This window comes from Nicrophorus vespilloides, unplaced genomic scaffold, assembly GCF_001412225.1.
Source record: "Nicrophorus vespilloides isolate i.1.1-1 unplaced genomic scaffold, Nicve_v1.0, whole genome shotgun sequence".
In the NCBI taxonomy this organism is placed as follows: domain Eukaryota; kingdom Metazoa; phylum Arthropoda; class Insecta; order Coleoptera; family Silphidae; genus Nicrophorus; species Nicrophorus vespilloides.
Genome location: NW_017097142.1, coordinates 15,349 through 31,187, shown reverse-complemented (window position 1 = coordinate 31,187; position 15,839 = coordinate 15,349). Strand labels below are relative to the sequence as shown.

At 27.7% G+C, this 15,839-nt stretch overlaps 1 protein-coding gene across 1 annotated transcript in view; it reads left to right on the top strand.

The window, feature by feature from the left end:
• The first annotated feature begins 486 nt into the window (after positions 1-486).
• LOC108559105 (carbonic anhydrase 7-like) overlaps positions 487-15,839 on the top strand; it is a 21,579-nt gene continuing 6,226 nt past the window's right edge. The window contains exon 1 of the mRNA XM_017916249.1: positions 487-818. Coding sequence (XP_017771738.1) covers positions 752-818 — 67 coding nt within the window. The 5' untranslated portion in view covers positions 487-751. The remainder of the gene's footprint in view (positions 819-15,839) is intronic.

Here is a 15,839-nt window from a genome sequence, read left to right as displayed (position 1 = left end):
CTGTAAATTGCTTTATAAATGTACCTCATTTGTCGACTTCTGCAGCTTATCTCATTTCAAATATAATGGGAAAATAAACTTTTAACCAATAAAAAAAGTTACTCGTAATTTGATTCGAAATTTTATTGACCTCGTCCTCATCTCTACGCTATTTTTTCAACTTCACAAATATATTTTTTACAGGATCAATTATGTAATTACGCTGAATAATTCGAGTAAATAGATGTTAGCGGCAGGAAAGAAAAAAAAAATACGAATAATGTGAAATTGAAAGTGCACGTGTTTCGAAGCACGCATCGTATTAGATAATTATATTTCGTACGAATTGATAAGTTTTCCGCGTTTTGAACATTTCCGCCCATCGCTCAATTAATTCTGGCATTGGTGAGCGCGCAATGCGTGTAATATAAAAAATATCAACGTAGGAGGTTGAAATGGAAGAGGCAGCTCTTGAACGGTCTTAATTGGTGATTTGCTGAATGCGTAAACCATCGATAACTCGGTGACCGCAAAACGATTCTATGTACATGTGCACTCGCTAGTTTACACCGTTCGAATGAATGAAGGATAATAGTTTATCCAGTGCGATGATACGGATCTTGTGTATTGTTATCGTCGCGCCATTCATAATCCTCTCGAGTTTGGCGTATAATCCCCCATCTCTGGGATGGATGGAGCAGTTATATAAATAGTTCGAGTCCGGCGCGTATTGTTTCAATTGTTTGGTGATTTTTCAAGTGATACGGACGAAATGAATTTCGCGCTAAAAGTGTTTTGCCTCGCCGTCCTGGTGGTCCACGGTTTCGCTCAGAATGAAAGTAAGTTCAAAGTTTTTGCTTTTCGTTTTTTATTTTGTATCCAATTTACGGTTTTGTTTTTAACATACTTTAATATTATCCAACAAATTCGAATATTTTACCATATTGAATTTAAATTATTTCCAATTAAATTTTATCCGCAAGTTAACACTTTCTTTTATTTTATTCCGAACTACTTTCAAGCTTTTACTTTCATTTCATTAATTATTGATTTACGATTATTTTCAAATCATCAATTGTCAATTCAAAAATATTATTAAATATAATTTTACAGATTTTATGAAATATAAATATTCAAAATTATTAAGTGAAAAATTCAAATGTATTTCTGCAAATTAAAAATATTATTGTTGAACCAATTAATTATTTCAATAATTCAGACTAAAATTTAAAAGAAAACAAATAAATTACTGAGATTTATATAATTATATTCAAATAATTAAAAATTGTTTGCAATAATAATGAACTAGTAAACTACTAGTTTCTCAACATTATTTTACTAATAAAGTATTTTATATACAAAAATAATTAATAAATGTATATTTTTTTAAAGCAAAAATCTTCAAATCAATTATATCTTTCTGAAATATTGTATTTCGAAAAATTCAGAAATTTTATAAAAACTTTCACTTTGGATTAAATTAGTTTTTAAAAATACGAAAATTATATATGAAGAAAAAAAGTATATTTTTTCAAAAAATTGAAATTTATTTAATATAGAATAATTGCAACAATTCAATTGATAAAATTAAGATATTTCTCATTATAAATCCATTTATCCATTTTTTACTAGTTTAAATTTGGGAAGTCTATCGATTATTGATTTTGTAGAACAAGTTATTTGATTATATTCTACTCATTTTATATTACGAATTATTAAAAAAATTGAAATTTATATAAATTTTTGTATAAATTATATTAATATTCTTGTTATTAATTATAAATTTTTCTATTAGTAATTAAAATATTCCAACAAGTAATAATCTCAAATTCAATAATTACGAAAAAAAGCAAATAATTATTTTTTTTTATTGACAACATTTTTCGTTTATCTACTTTTATTTTATTCATAATTTTAAAATGTAATAAATATATACAAATTACATATTATTTTAAATATATTCTAAAATTCAATAATTCGGCGAAAAAAAAGCTTTTTTTTTGTTTCAATGTTTTTTTTTTATAAATTTTAATTCAATTGAATTCAAATGAAAATATGGGTAATTTCCTATAAATTTGAACAAACGCATACATCAACATTTCAATTACAAAAACAGACAACAAATAATGCCAGTGTTTTGTAAAATCCACTTTTAATTGAATTGAAAATTGATTTTGCATCGCAAAAACAAACATAAATATAATACAGAATTACATCGTAATAAAATTTTACATTATTACAATCCTATTGACACAAACCGAAAACCCATTGAACTAGAAGTACAAATTCATTTAAAATTAATTAATTTCATTAATGGCGGACTTATGAAGTCTACCATTAATTGAATAAATTTAAATAAATAATAGTTCTTTAATAAAGTACAATAATTTAAACCGAATAAAAAAATCCGGTATTTTTGAATACAATTTAACACACTTCTATCAAACTTTATAACAACTTTCTTTAATTGTTGCCGCTCGGAATATTTAACCTCTCCGTGTGGGATTTATTGTGATTAATTTCGTTTTTTATTCAACTTTCTTGAATACTAAATTGAATGAGTTCCACTTTGATTATACGGACACATCTTCGCTTTTATTTATTGATTTTGAAATATTCGGATTTGGAAATTATTCAACGAATATTTATTGGCTATATGTATTTCGTATAAGACGATTCAGCGGAAACCGACAGATTTATCGTGAAAATAGGATAAGAATTTCCTTTTGTACTTAAATTATTAAAATTACGATAGGGAAATGCAACCGCAAAACCGCTTTTACAATTAGAACAAAAACGATTAAAATAATCTTAGACCAATTTCGAAAGTCTTATTTACTTCATAAATTTGCTAAAAATAATATTCTTTAATTACTTTAATAATAAATCAATCTAAGACTTTTATTTTGTATATTTATTTATAATTTACAGTGTTACAAGGCAATTCATTTATTATGACTTTAACCTACTATCGAATGAGATTTATGATTATTTAATATAGAATCATGAATCTATGTTGCAATAATTCAATTGCTCTCAATAAAATGCTATCACTTAAATAACATATTTCTCATTACAAATCTGACATTATCCAGTTTTTTTTACTAATTTAAATTTGGCAAATCTTATTATTATTGATTTTATAGAACACGTTATTTGGGGATTACCAGATCTATTTTTAACTAACGGCAGTTTATTTCCTGCTCATTTTTTTTTATCTAACTCGTATTAATACGTTTTTAATTTTAAAAAAGTAATTAAGTTTTCAAATATTATCAGGTCCCTTCATCTCGCCTAATTAATAAAGTTTATAATTCGCAATTTATTTCATCTAGTTCGTTGTCTTCAAAACTCGTAATTAAAGACTATTTATGAATAATTTTGTTAATTCAATATTTGTCAGCTAATTGAAAGAGCAAACAAGTTTGATAACGTTTATATATTGGTAACACAATCATTGATAAATAATTATTACATTTAATTAAATTCTCGCTAATAAATATTCTGTTTGTACATACAATATTCAAATAAATTATTTTAATTAATGTAATTTATATCTGCATTCATTCTTTATATATTTATTTATTAATTTACTATACTTATAGAACACTATTTTTTTCTGTATAACCTTACATGTAATTATTTACTTTAATTCATAAAATAAAACAAATTTCATTAACTTAGATTTGCATTTTGTAATGTATTATTCATTGATTTTCATTAATATTTTATTTTGTTAACAATAGTTTCTTCTAAAATAAGTTATAAAAAAATATTCACCATACTTTGCAACACTAATATTTTTTTCCTGTATAATGATTCCGAGATATTGACAGAACAGATTACTTTGACTTGAACATCTGATCGTAATGAAGTCAAAGTGCGGGAAATAATGATGTACGTAATATCGAACATCTGTTAATAATGTACTATAAGTGAATGACTACATTGTCCTTTTTAGTTCTAGCTTACAAAATATATCTTTTCTAGATGTTTCGTGTGGTTAAAACAAAAACATATAACAATAATAATACATCGATGTCGTATTTAACGGTTTCCGTTTTAGAAATAAATAATAACGCCGTGCATCGTATTTACATATTTCAAATAGCAGGTTACATTGTGAAGTAACTTCAACGTCTTTTGTCCTGTCATTGCTTGGAATTCCAAACGCGCGTTTTAATATCTGGAAATCCGAAGACGGGGAAATTTGAAAATGTAAAGAGCTTTTCTCGTGCTGCACGACGTTAAAGATACACGCAAAAATATACCAACAGGATTAATTTGCATTAATTATAACCACTTTTTATAATAAAAAAAGAAGCGAAACTAAAATATCACCTCCGGATATGATATTTTCTTTTTAATGAACAAGTACATAATGACATATCAAAAACAGAATTTAATTAACTCTTAACATTTTGAATAATCCATGCAGCCTTTGTTTGTCGCTTCAAAGGATAATATTAATTCAAAGTGGTAATTATTCAATAGAAATACATGTTATTTATATTTTTTAATTGTTTTGTTTTTTTTTGTTCTTGCTAGTTTGTGTCTATTATTGATCACTGGTAATTGCATGACCTGACGCAAAACGCATATTTTTTGTTTCGTTCTGCTGGTGTGTGAATTATTATATACATATTTTTTTGTACATTTATGATTTTGATGAGAAATATGGAAAATCATCAATCAGCATGGAAGCTGGTCGGCTGTTTTGTGATGTTTATTTTTGTCCGATCTGTTATTTTATTTTCATTGTTAATTTTACGGAGGCAAATTGCGTGATTTATGTATTTTATAAATAATATAGATATATTCTGACCAAATTAATTAAAAATAATTTAGAAGAATCAATTATTTAATTAGTATAATTTCTATCATCCTCGGCATTTTTAGAGTAACGAGCAATTTTTAAGTTATAGCCTGTTAAAAAAAGTCTAAAAAGATCACAATTTCTATTAGTGAAATGGTATTTCCTACGTAGCTACCACTATTAGTTTATATGGTGTGGAAGTGGGGAGCTGCATTTTGCTCCGGAGGTGCAGGTTGACATCCCCAGTTAAGCCATTATAATTTTTGACGTAAGGTGACACATGTCCCTTTGGGATTTTAAAGGACTTAACATGAATTAGATTGGTAGATGGTACAAGCGTATCAACTAATGACAATCAATAATAGTTACTAAGTCAGTTCATTTTTAGTACCACTAAGTTATAATTTTATATATGTCAAATGTATACAGATTAAATTAAAATCTTGATATAATAAAAATAGTTTTAAATATAATGTTTTTTTCGTATGCTATGTCCTCTTTATGGAAGTAAAGATTCCAAACTAGAATTAAAGTACTGAAATGATCATACTAATGGAAAGTAACTGTCGAGTATATTACTATTAAGATAATTACAGTAAATTGTAAAAATGAAATTATAATTTAAGGCTATTGCAAATTAAACAACCCTCAGCTTTTGATAAAATAACAACAGACAAAAACAAGGTACAAATATGCAAGCTAAGATAATACATCGTTCCATTTTCGTCATATTTTGCACATTGCAATTACCTTACTTATTTTTCCGACAAATCAACTATAAAAAATATATCGTAATACTTCGTATAGTGCCAAAACCGGATTAATCGAGGAACAAAAATTATACAAAAATAATCTATAGTCGGATTGAATAACCTATTATTTATATATAGCAAATAAATTAATACTAATCAATTAGAATTAAGTTTCCTCAATTAAAATTTAGTCTCTTTTGAAATTTTTAAACCTGGATTGATCGAAGCCGCACAATATGAATTATTTAATCTGTCAAACAGAATCTGTAATCCCATCAATTAAAGCAAACTTTAAATACTTAAAATATTAATTTTAAAAAGGCAAAAAGACTTTGATTGATATCAGATTTAACCCAAATGAGAGCCAATGAAAATTTATAAATAAATATTTTTCTTTTAATAATATATACAATTGACCAAATCTATTTATTTGTATCAACTATACAATTCACATTAAATTAATATGTGTTTATGGAAATCTAAATATGAATAAAAAATAATATTTTAACTTTACTTTCAATTTTTTACTAAAGTTTTATATTCATATACAAGTACTTACATTTATTTCAATTATTAATTAAACCAAAAAATAGTAGTAATGCATAATAAATACAATTAATATCACCTAATTTTTATAAAGTTATGTTTTAATTTTTTTTTTCATTATAACATTCATATTTATCAACATAGAAAATTCTAATACATAAGAGATCTAAACCAATAGAAAATCATTAGTTGAACAAAGAACATTAATATTTGAAAATCCAGTAACTGAATAGTGAACAAGAAAAGTAAGTCGAGGGATACCTGTATTAGAACTAAAGTAGCCAACCCTACAGCTTCGAACCGCTACTATTTGAATGAGTAATTGATTAATTTCGCATGTATACATGTATAACGCGTGCGGCTCCTTAATTATTTGTTTATCAGATATACTCTTAAAATTGGATCTTCACTCCAAAAAGATTGCTGACACCTGAATGAGTTGTTTATTAAACATGGAATATATTTATTTTCTATTTTACAAAAATAATATGTATTGTCATCCGGATATTTGACAGAAGTGCTACACAGTCTGTCTCGTGGATAGTTCCAAACTCTACAACATACGTAAGAGGTGTTAACCGACAAGAGTGGATAGATTTTATAATGTAAATTGCAAATTGGTACCTTTTTCCGTGAGCACCCGTTGAATTATGTATGTTTCCGCGTTATTTTTCCCCTTTGGTCGACGTCCTTTTGCCGCCATCTCTCTTCCAGCGCCGCCGTTACGACCCTCCTCCCCCATAACACCACCGCCACCCACCGAGTGCCTACCCACCCTTTACTGCAACCTCGCATTGACTAATGCAATATGATAATGCAATCTAGAGGATGGTTCCCCAAGACTGCCACTACTAATAATAATACCCATTTTGTCACGCCGAAAAATCGATACCTATTCTAAGTCACGCCACATAATGAGGATATTATCCTTAATTAGGATTAGGATTTAAGGGGAGACTATATCGATTAAAAGCTGCGGTTTCTCCAGGGAACTTACCTGCATCATCCATCACGCCCGGCGTCAAACCTCCCCCCAAAAGACCAAACTGTTACATTCACTTTATCTCCCTCGTCCTAACACCCTACCCATAAAAAAGAGTCGATCATTAATACTGAAGGGATAGCTCAAACAAGAAATATTCTTTTTTGCATAATAATTCTGAGTCTAGACGTCTCAAAAACAGTTTAAACTTAACGGAATTAAGTACTTGCGGTTTTCTTGTAATAATTGCCATAGTTAGTCAACGATCTCAGTGCAACATCGTCCTAGTTTTAAGCTAAATTATATATTTTTTCATATAATATCAATTATTTATATATAGTTGAAATATGACACAGTTCTGTAGTTTAAACTTACCCATTGTGTAATAAAAAATCCGTTAAAAATTGAACATTATATATGGCCTTGAATATACTTTATATTGTACAACGTCGTTATTTTTTATAATAACCGGGTAATTCATAGAATAATTAGAATTCAGAATATCATTAAATTTTATGTACAATATCGATGTTTGTATTAACTTGTTTTCCTTTCGATTAGAGCAAACGTTGATTTATGTATAATTTTTTCTATATATGCGCATACGATTAATTAACGAACAACAATGATACGAATATAAATAGATTTAATTCGTGTCGGTCGGTTGGGGGTATTCGCGTTCTACGTAATGATTGAATTTATAAAATCTCCAAAAGTAAATAACGCTGCGCGATTACAAAACCGCAAATTAATCGCGCAAAAAGCGCTCATTGTTTATTATTAATACTGGCGTTTGATTGCGGAAATATTTCACGTTCGCAAAATGAAAACCACTCATTTATAATTCAAACTGATTTTTATTATATTATTATTATAATTTGATTTAATGTTTAATTCCGCACTGATGATGAAATTATTCCAAACTGTAATTACATTAAATATTTGATCCAGTCCGTCTACCCGGGACAAATAAAATGCCACTCTAATAGAATGGAGACAATTTGTTAGAGTAACACCCCATTACATCACATGCGTTTACGTAATAAAATGTGAGGATTTCCTATAGGGTAAGTTGTTAAAGAAATCCCATATCAATTATCTTAATGATCTTAAAAATAATAAATAATTTTAAATTAAAAATTTCTAAAACATTAAAGAAATATCACAATTAGAAAGAAGGAATTTTGTAGATAAATAATTTCATTAACAAATTTATAAATACTTATTTATTTGAAATAAAATAAAACTACATAACTCTATACACAATATTTTCATTAGAAAATAAGCCTTCAACCTTCTTGTCTCGCGTGTTTATGTGAAATTGTATAGCGACCCAATTGCTAAAAGTTCTTCGAAACGAAATTAAATCATGGTAATTTTTCAAGTGTTTTTACTAAAAGAATAATTTATATATCAATTATATTCTCAAAAGTAGTTAAACACGATAATGATATGTTTTGCTAATAATTATATTTTTGGCTCTCTAATCTTGAGATCGTCAAATTCTAATAACACTGTTGCATCTTTTAATTAAGCTCCGTATGTTAGATGAGTCATTATTCTAATTGAGCATATAGAAATCTTGCGTGTATAATTGTTTTCGGAGATTTAATTAAAATCAAAGCATTTTCTACAAATAATACAAATACAAATATAAATACTTTGTATAATCTTGATTTGATCATCTAAATGAAAAAAAAAAACAACAAGTAATTAAATATTTTTTAAGGCGATAATTATATTAACTCTAATAAAAATACATGGCACTAAAACAAATGTAATTATAAAATTGTAATTAACCTATTATAGTATATTCTACAATCAAAAAGTTATATTTGAAACAATTTAATTGCAATACATTAATATTTTTATACTACCACCGATTGCATAGTTTATATATAAAACTTGTATACTTGGTTTTCTTTGACATAACTTTTCCTAAATGTGGTAAAAGGTAATATATATTATTTATCATGCGGAATTTAGAGTAGACACAAGTTAATTGAAACTTTTCTTAAAGGAGCAATGCTCTATTTGAGAGAAGATTAGAAAATATGTTCAAATTTTGATTATAAGAATATCAAATATTTGTAATAAATATAAGTATATATAAATCATTTCTATAATTGAAACCGATTGTAAAACACTTAACTAAAATAGGTCTTTCAGGTTGTGTTTATTATGTATTATATTGCTTCTAAAATGCACTATTTCATCAATTCAACTATTAATCATAGCTTTTTTTCAAAATTATCAACGACCAAAATATCATTCAGTTATTTTATGGAGTACAATATATTATTACATAATTTATTGGACTTTCTGTCATTGCCAACTTACTTTAATATAATATACAATATTTTGTTGTTTAAATTACTTTTGTTAATGAGTTTTGTGAGTTTTATAAAAACTCTACGTGTAAATTCAAAAAGATTCAGATATGAATTTACCTTTATTAGAATTCAATTAACCACAATCAATTATATCAGCCAATAGAGGTATTATTTTTTCATTGATCTATTCATAATAGGATTAAATTTGATGGTGTATGTTTAATTAAATAGCAAACTGATGTAGCACGATATTATCCAAAAGTCTGTGATCTGTGTGTGCATATGCTGGTATCGATGCGTGGAGAACCAGGAATCCGGATATCAACATTACATCAGCAGCGAAATGTGTAGTAGTTCAATATGCATCGGTGCGATGTTTTAGTTAAATTAACCCAATTAACCCATCGATGGGGATTGTTTTTGTGCAATTAGTGTTAACGTTTTGATTTAATATGTGTGCAGTGTGCGTTGCACACGTATCCGTTCGCGCTTTTCACGCCGGTATAATTATGGTCGCGGAATGTTCGCTAGTTAATTAAGGAGGCGGCACGTGGCCGGAGGGCTAAAGCGCCTGAGGGTAGGGAAGAAAGGAGCGACTCTACCCCCTCTCGCCCTGCACACGCTTGCCTCGATGTCTCGACGATGGCTACCGTCGTGGCTGTGCCTGTGGCGGCGGTGAATTTGGAGAGGCGGCTGCAGTTCCTCGCGCACATCGATCCTTTTGTCACGGTAAAACCGCCCGCCCCTCAACAACTACTCACGAGCCTTCCTATCCGAGGGACAGCGAATTTAAATTAGTTTTGTTCGGCAAGAATTTTCCGCACTTAATAACTCCCTGCGCGCTAATTACGCGCGTCAAATCCCCTTTTCTCATCATTCAATGCGAATTGAAAGCATATCGAATTTTCATCATACAGACACATATTCTTATCATTATTTTTTATTAAATTTTAAGTTTTTTTTCATAATTTTATATTGTTTTTTAATACAAATAATTGTATTCATGCCATCAATATTAATCCACGATAAATGTTTTTATAAATGATTTTTAACACATTTAAACATAGATATACTTATTTTTCGTATATTGCATAATCCAATTAGTACAAGTTAATATAATAATAAAGACACGGAAAGTAAATATGTGTATAATATATACTAATATATACTTATATAAATAAGTTTCATAATTTTAAAAATTAGTACTGGAGCATAATTTATCATTATGTATATAGAATATATAAGAAAAATGTGATTTTTGTTACTAAATTCATTGGGTCTAAAATGTCAAAATAGTTCCTCAATGTCCAGGAAAACTCATATACACGGTATGTTTATAAAATCCAATACAATAACCAAAGTTGTATAAAACTTTTCAGCACTATTATTATTTACTTAATAAATAGGATATTCATCAAATTTTTAATTAATTTCTAGTTTCAATGTTGTACTTAATTTCAGTACAGTACAAGTACAATAATACCTCGCATAATCTGCGTAAATCGGTTCCGCACTGAAACAGAAATAAACGAAGACTTAAAAATGCATAAAAATAAAGTGGCCAAAAAAAGATTTAACTAAAAGAAGAAATTTAATAATTGTTCATAAGTTATTTTCATTTTTCTATACTATAAATCTTCATTGTACATATCCAATATAAACTGATCGTTTATCGAGGTTGTTATGTTGTTATTATCCACTTTTTTATGGATTTCAAGGTTTCCTTAAAAAAATACGAATACTTCCGTTATGTTTCCGGTTACTGATTTTATACCGTCATGGTTAGAAGCTGTTTAATATAATGATTATGTAAAGAACCTAATTATATTCTTAAAATCCTTTAGTTACTTTTATAAATTAAATTACAAGCTTCTTAAAAACACAATAAATTTTAAGTTGTAAAAATGTAATGTACAAAATTTTAGTGTATAAAGAAAACATTTTAATTTAAAAATAACTATTCAATAATAAATTTATCGAGGCACGAAGTCAGTTTTTCCACGTCTAAATGTATGGGAAAACCAACATTCGTTCACTTTAGATAATATATAGAAATCTATAATGGACATTATTTACGTGCAGAACTAATTATAATTATTTATGTCGTGTCCATACTCATAAAAAACTTTATTGTACCATAAATAACAAATTGCAAATTTTCTTTAATTTCAATTCATTTTTAAATGAAAAAAAAAATAAAATTATATAACGAAAAAAATTGTTGTTTAATATTCATTAACGTTATGAAACACATATACATAAATGTAATTAATTTCAAAATTTCTTTTTAAAAATGAAGTTACCTTTAACTTTTTTTTTATAACTCATTTCAGACCCTAGTCTCTTTTTCGTAGCCTAAGGCCGAGATTTATATACAGCGCAGTCTGAAACACATTAAAAGTTATGTGCAAAAATTATGATCTCGAAACTTCGCTTCATTATTTCATAATTCTTAAATCAATATATTTTAACAAACTTTTAAATGATTTACACTTCATATTCACAGTTTCAATTACGATTATTATATCTGATTTATATACAACTACAGATTTAAAAATTCCTGCATATAAGAAATTTATCTCTTTATTAACAAAAAGAACAAGAAAAGTTAATGTATATGATTTCCACAATTTTATTGAATGTTCTTGGAACTTATATACTCTCAAACAAAAATAGTTGCTAATAAATAAAATCATCTCATTGTATAACGAAATTGTGCTCCTGTTTCAGAATAATAAACATAATTAAAGGTATCTGCAATCTCAGATGATGTTCACGTTGAAGCAATTAGAAACCATAAATGTTTCAAAAGTAAAGCGTTTCAGTAAAGCCACGTTATGTTTGTTACACGACACAGAAAGCAGCGATAATTCCGATTAAGTCTCGCACACGTTGGATTTATGGCCGCTGTTAATTTCTACTTCTGTGATATAGATTTAGTTCTAATAAATTCCCAATAAAGATAATACGACTTATCCTATACGACTTATCTTTAGCCTCGTATTATAATCTATCTGATAACATTTATAAGAATCATAATAAAACATTTAAATAAATAAAATTAAAAACAAAATAATTTCAGTAAAAAAAATGTATTTTCAATACTAAACATAAAATAATGTAAATATTTTATTTAATTATAATCTTGGAGTCATTGAAAGCATCGCTCTTTAACGATTTCGTCTCTTCCCAATTTTCTTTTGAGATCCAAATTGCAGCGGCTCCGAAACTTTCCGTACATTTACCTAAAATTTCCGCATGCTTAACTCTCCATGCTATTTGCCAAACCGCTCGTGGCTGTATCAAGTTTTCAATTCGAATCTTCATACGCTTTAACTGATTCTCTACTTAACAAAAAAAAGGAACAGACGATTACCGCAATGAAAAATAATCGTTTCGTCCTTAAAGTCGTCATTCGTTCTATCAAATGCGTATAATTAAAATCTTCAAAGAATAAAAATATTGTCATTATGTAAGGAGGCGACCGTGTAATTTGTTTACTTCCATTTCAATTTCTCGTTCGCTGGGATCAGTTTCATGGATTGAAATGGAACTGCTTGCAAGTAACTTCGACTGTTATAATTTGCGGTGATATCGCTGTGAAATAGTTTTCCTTCCTCCTCCCGTTCCACCGTTTTATATACAGAAGAGGAAGGGAATAGTTTGAATGGTTGGCTCATGCTGATGATTCCGGTCCCAAGATAATGAAGATTACAGGTGGAATGGTTTTGCTACAAAGGGGGAGAGGATGTGAAATGAATGGAGGGTTGAGGATTTCGGCACCACTTTAAAGCTCCGAAACAAAAATTAGCTTTGTTTCGTATGTGGGGAATATAAATTATTTTGACTCCTTTTACTTCTCGAACGAATCTTATCTACCCGAAATGTACTGCGTTCACGTTTCCAGGGAACTTTCTTCTTTTGAAGTCTATACACACATTCATGCACGCTTTTATATATATATTTACAACACACAAACACATTATCCGTCTGCTCAGAAGATAAGAAACAACTTAAATAAATTGCACACTGCATGATGAATGTACGGCCATTTCAAGAGAAATGATAGATTTTACACTGTTCTTTCCTTCCCAATATTTCTTAAATTGAAATGTAAACAATTCCATAATAAATAGACATACATGTTTGCAGAAATCTCTAACTGTTGAATTTATTTTTTTTAAAGCGATCTTTGTCCGCATTATTATAATATTATTCTTTTATAGCCTCAAATAGTGTCTTCGGATTTAATAATAATTGCAACAACATTTTTAAAGTTTTTCTTGAAACAAATTAATTATTCTAACATCTTAGTATCCAAAACCTTTTAACTTTGGATGGTTTTTAGCCGAGAAAGCTTAGCAAAATAAATCTGTTTCATAAAAGTATTTTATAGTTCTCTAGTCCATTAAATTCATAAAATCTACAACTTAGAAATTACGGTTTCTTTAAAAAATAATTCGACGGACTACATTTTTTTTTTAATCAAAACTTTCCACAAATATTTCATAATCTATTTGGAAGAAGTATTACAATTATTTGTCTATATTTAAACCATTGCTAATTTTCACAAACTTTTTATTTCTGAGCTATGATTAAATCAAATTAAACTTTAATTGAAGACCGATCAAATCTGCAATCGAAACATACATATTTTCCAATTCGAAATTATCGATTTTGATGTGTGGTCTGACATTACAATTTCCTTCTATGGTTGCCCGCATAAATAGACGGCGCGAGTCAGGATTAAACTATTTTTCACCAGATTTCAAATAGTTTCCGGATCGATTTTCACACGTTCGCAGACCCCCCCAAAAAGCATCAGCGTCATATTTATATGCACACTTCGGATTCACAGTTCATTTCAGACCGTATAATATATACGCTATGAATTATGTTCTCATCCAATTCCACCTGCGTTTGCATTTATTATTACTTTTTTTCCATGGAAATTTCGTAATTGTCGCGTGCACGGATCGCTTCCTCAATTTTTTAATCAATGCTTACGTCCTGAGCCTGCCTGGTCAAGGCTGGGCAGCATAATTTACTAACCTATTATTTTCCATTAAAGTTGATTCACCTCGAGCCATTATCATACGCGACTTTGCCATTTAATGTAATGATTTATAATTATTAGTAAAAGCGATAAAAAAAAATGTATTCGTACTAAATTAACCACGCCCTTTGAATATTAAAAAGAGAAGCAGGAAGTAGATGGAAAATAAATCACTTTTCCTACTTTACTCATTTTGGTAATGTGAATTTTGAATATGTCTATTAGAGCAAGTTTTCATTCAAATTAATTTGTAATTATCGACTTATTATTGATTAACGCAGGTCAACAACCATTGTATGTTTGTGTACAATAAATTATATTTATTATTTAAAACGATATACTTCTTTGTCTTCAATTTATTGTAAATAATTATTGCAATTAATATACTTATTAGTAAAAGTTGAGTTTCAAATATCTAAATAGTTGTAATAAATTATATTAAATTATTCGTCTGTTTTGTAATCCTAATTTACAAATATAGATTAGATAATTAGTATAATTATTAATTATTCAAATGTATTCCATGGATACCTTATTATACAAATAATTACTAATCCTATAATTATGCAGACCGTAATCAATAATAGTTATATTTTTACCCATTAATACAGATTAATTTTAAGTAATTAATTACAATAATGCATGTATGTACATTGATTTAGTATTCATGTTAAACATTGCGTTAGTTCGTAAAGTTATTGTTTACATCTATATTTACATTGAAATACGCAACATATTAGTTTCCTTAATATTTTAAAGTAACAGTCAGTTATTAATTACATTTATTTATAATATAGATTCTTAATTACTTCATTGTGATTTTAATTCGTGGTACATTTCCAAACGAACTTGACTGGTATATCAAAACAAGTTTATCGATGAGTTTACAATGTTGAAATAATTTTTACAAAACTCTTGGAGTGTAAGTTTAGCATGTAGCATGTAAGATTAAGTTCAAATTTATTAAAAATTTTTGCTTGTTTTGTAAAACACTCGCTGATCATGTTAATCGCAATCCCAGGGACCAATGTATATTAAATATATATTTAAATTTAATTTGATCAAAAATTACAACTTTTATTTAGTTTTAAGTAGAGTTATTGCTTTTAAATATCGTGTCTTTTGTAGGTTGAATATTTATTCTTGATTTTTTATATTCAAATAGTTTGCATAATGCGAATCATTTAACAAACACGTAAAGGTGAAATCTAAGATTTGAATAAACAAATCTTCTTTGTACAAACTTTTCTATAAACAATTCTTAGTATAGATGCTATTATTTTATTAGGTATACAATAAATATTATGACACATGTCAATAAAAGTACAAAATCACATTACGTAATGATTAATTTAATTGAAGGTTACTTTTTGTC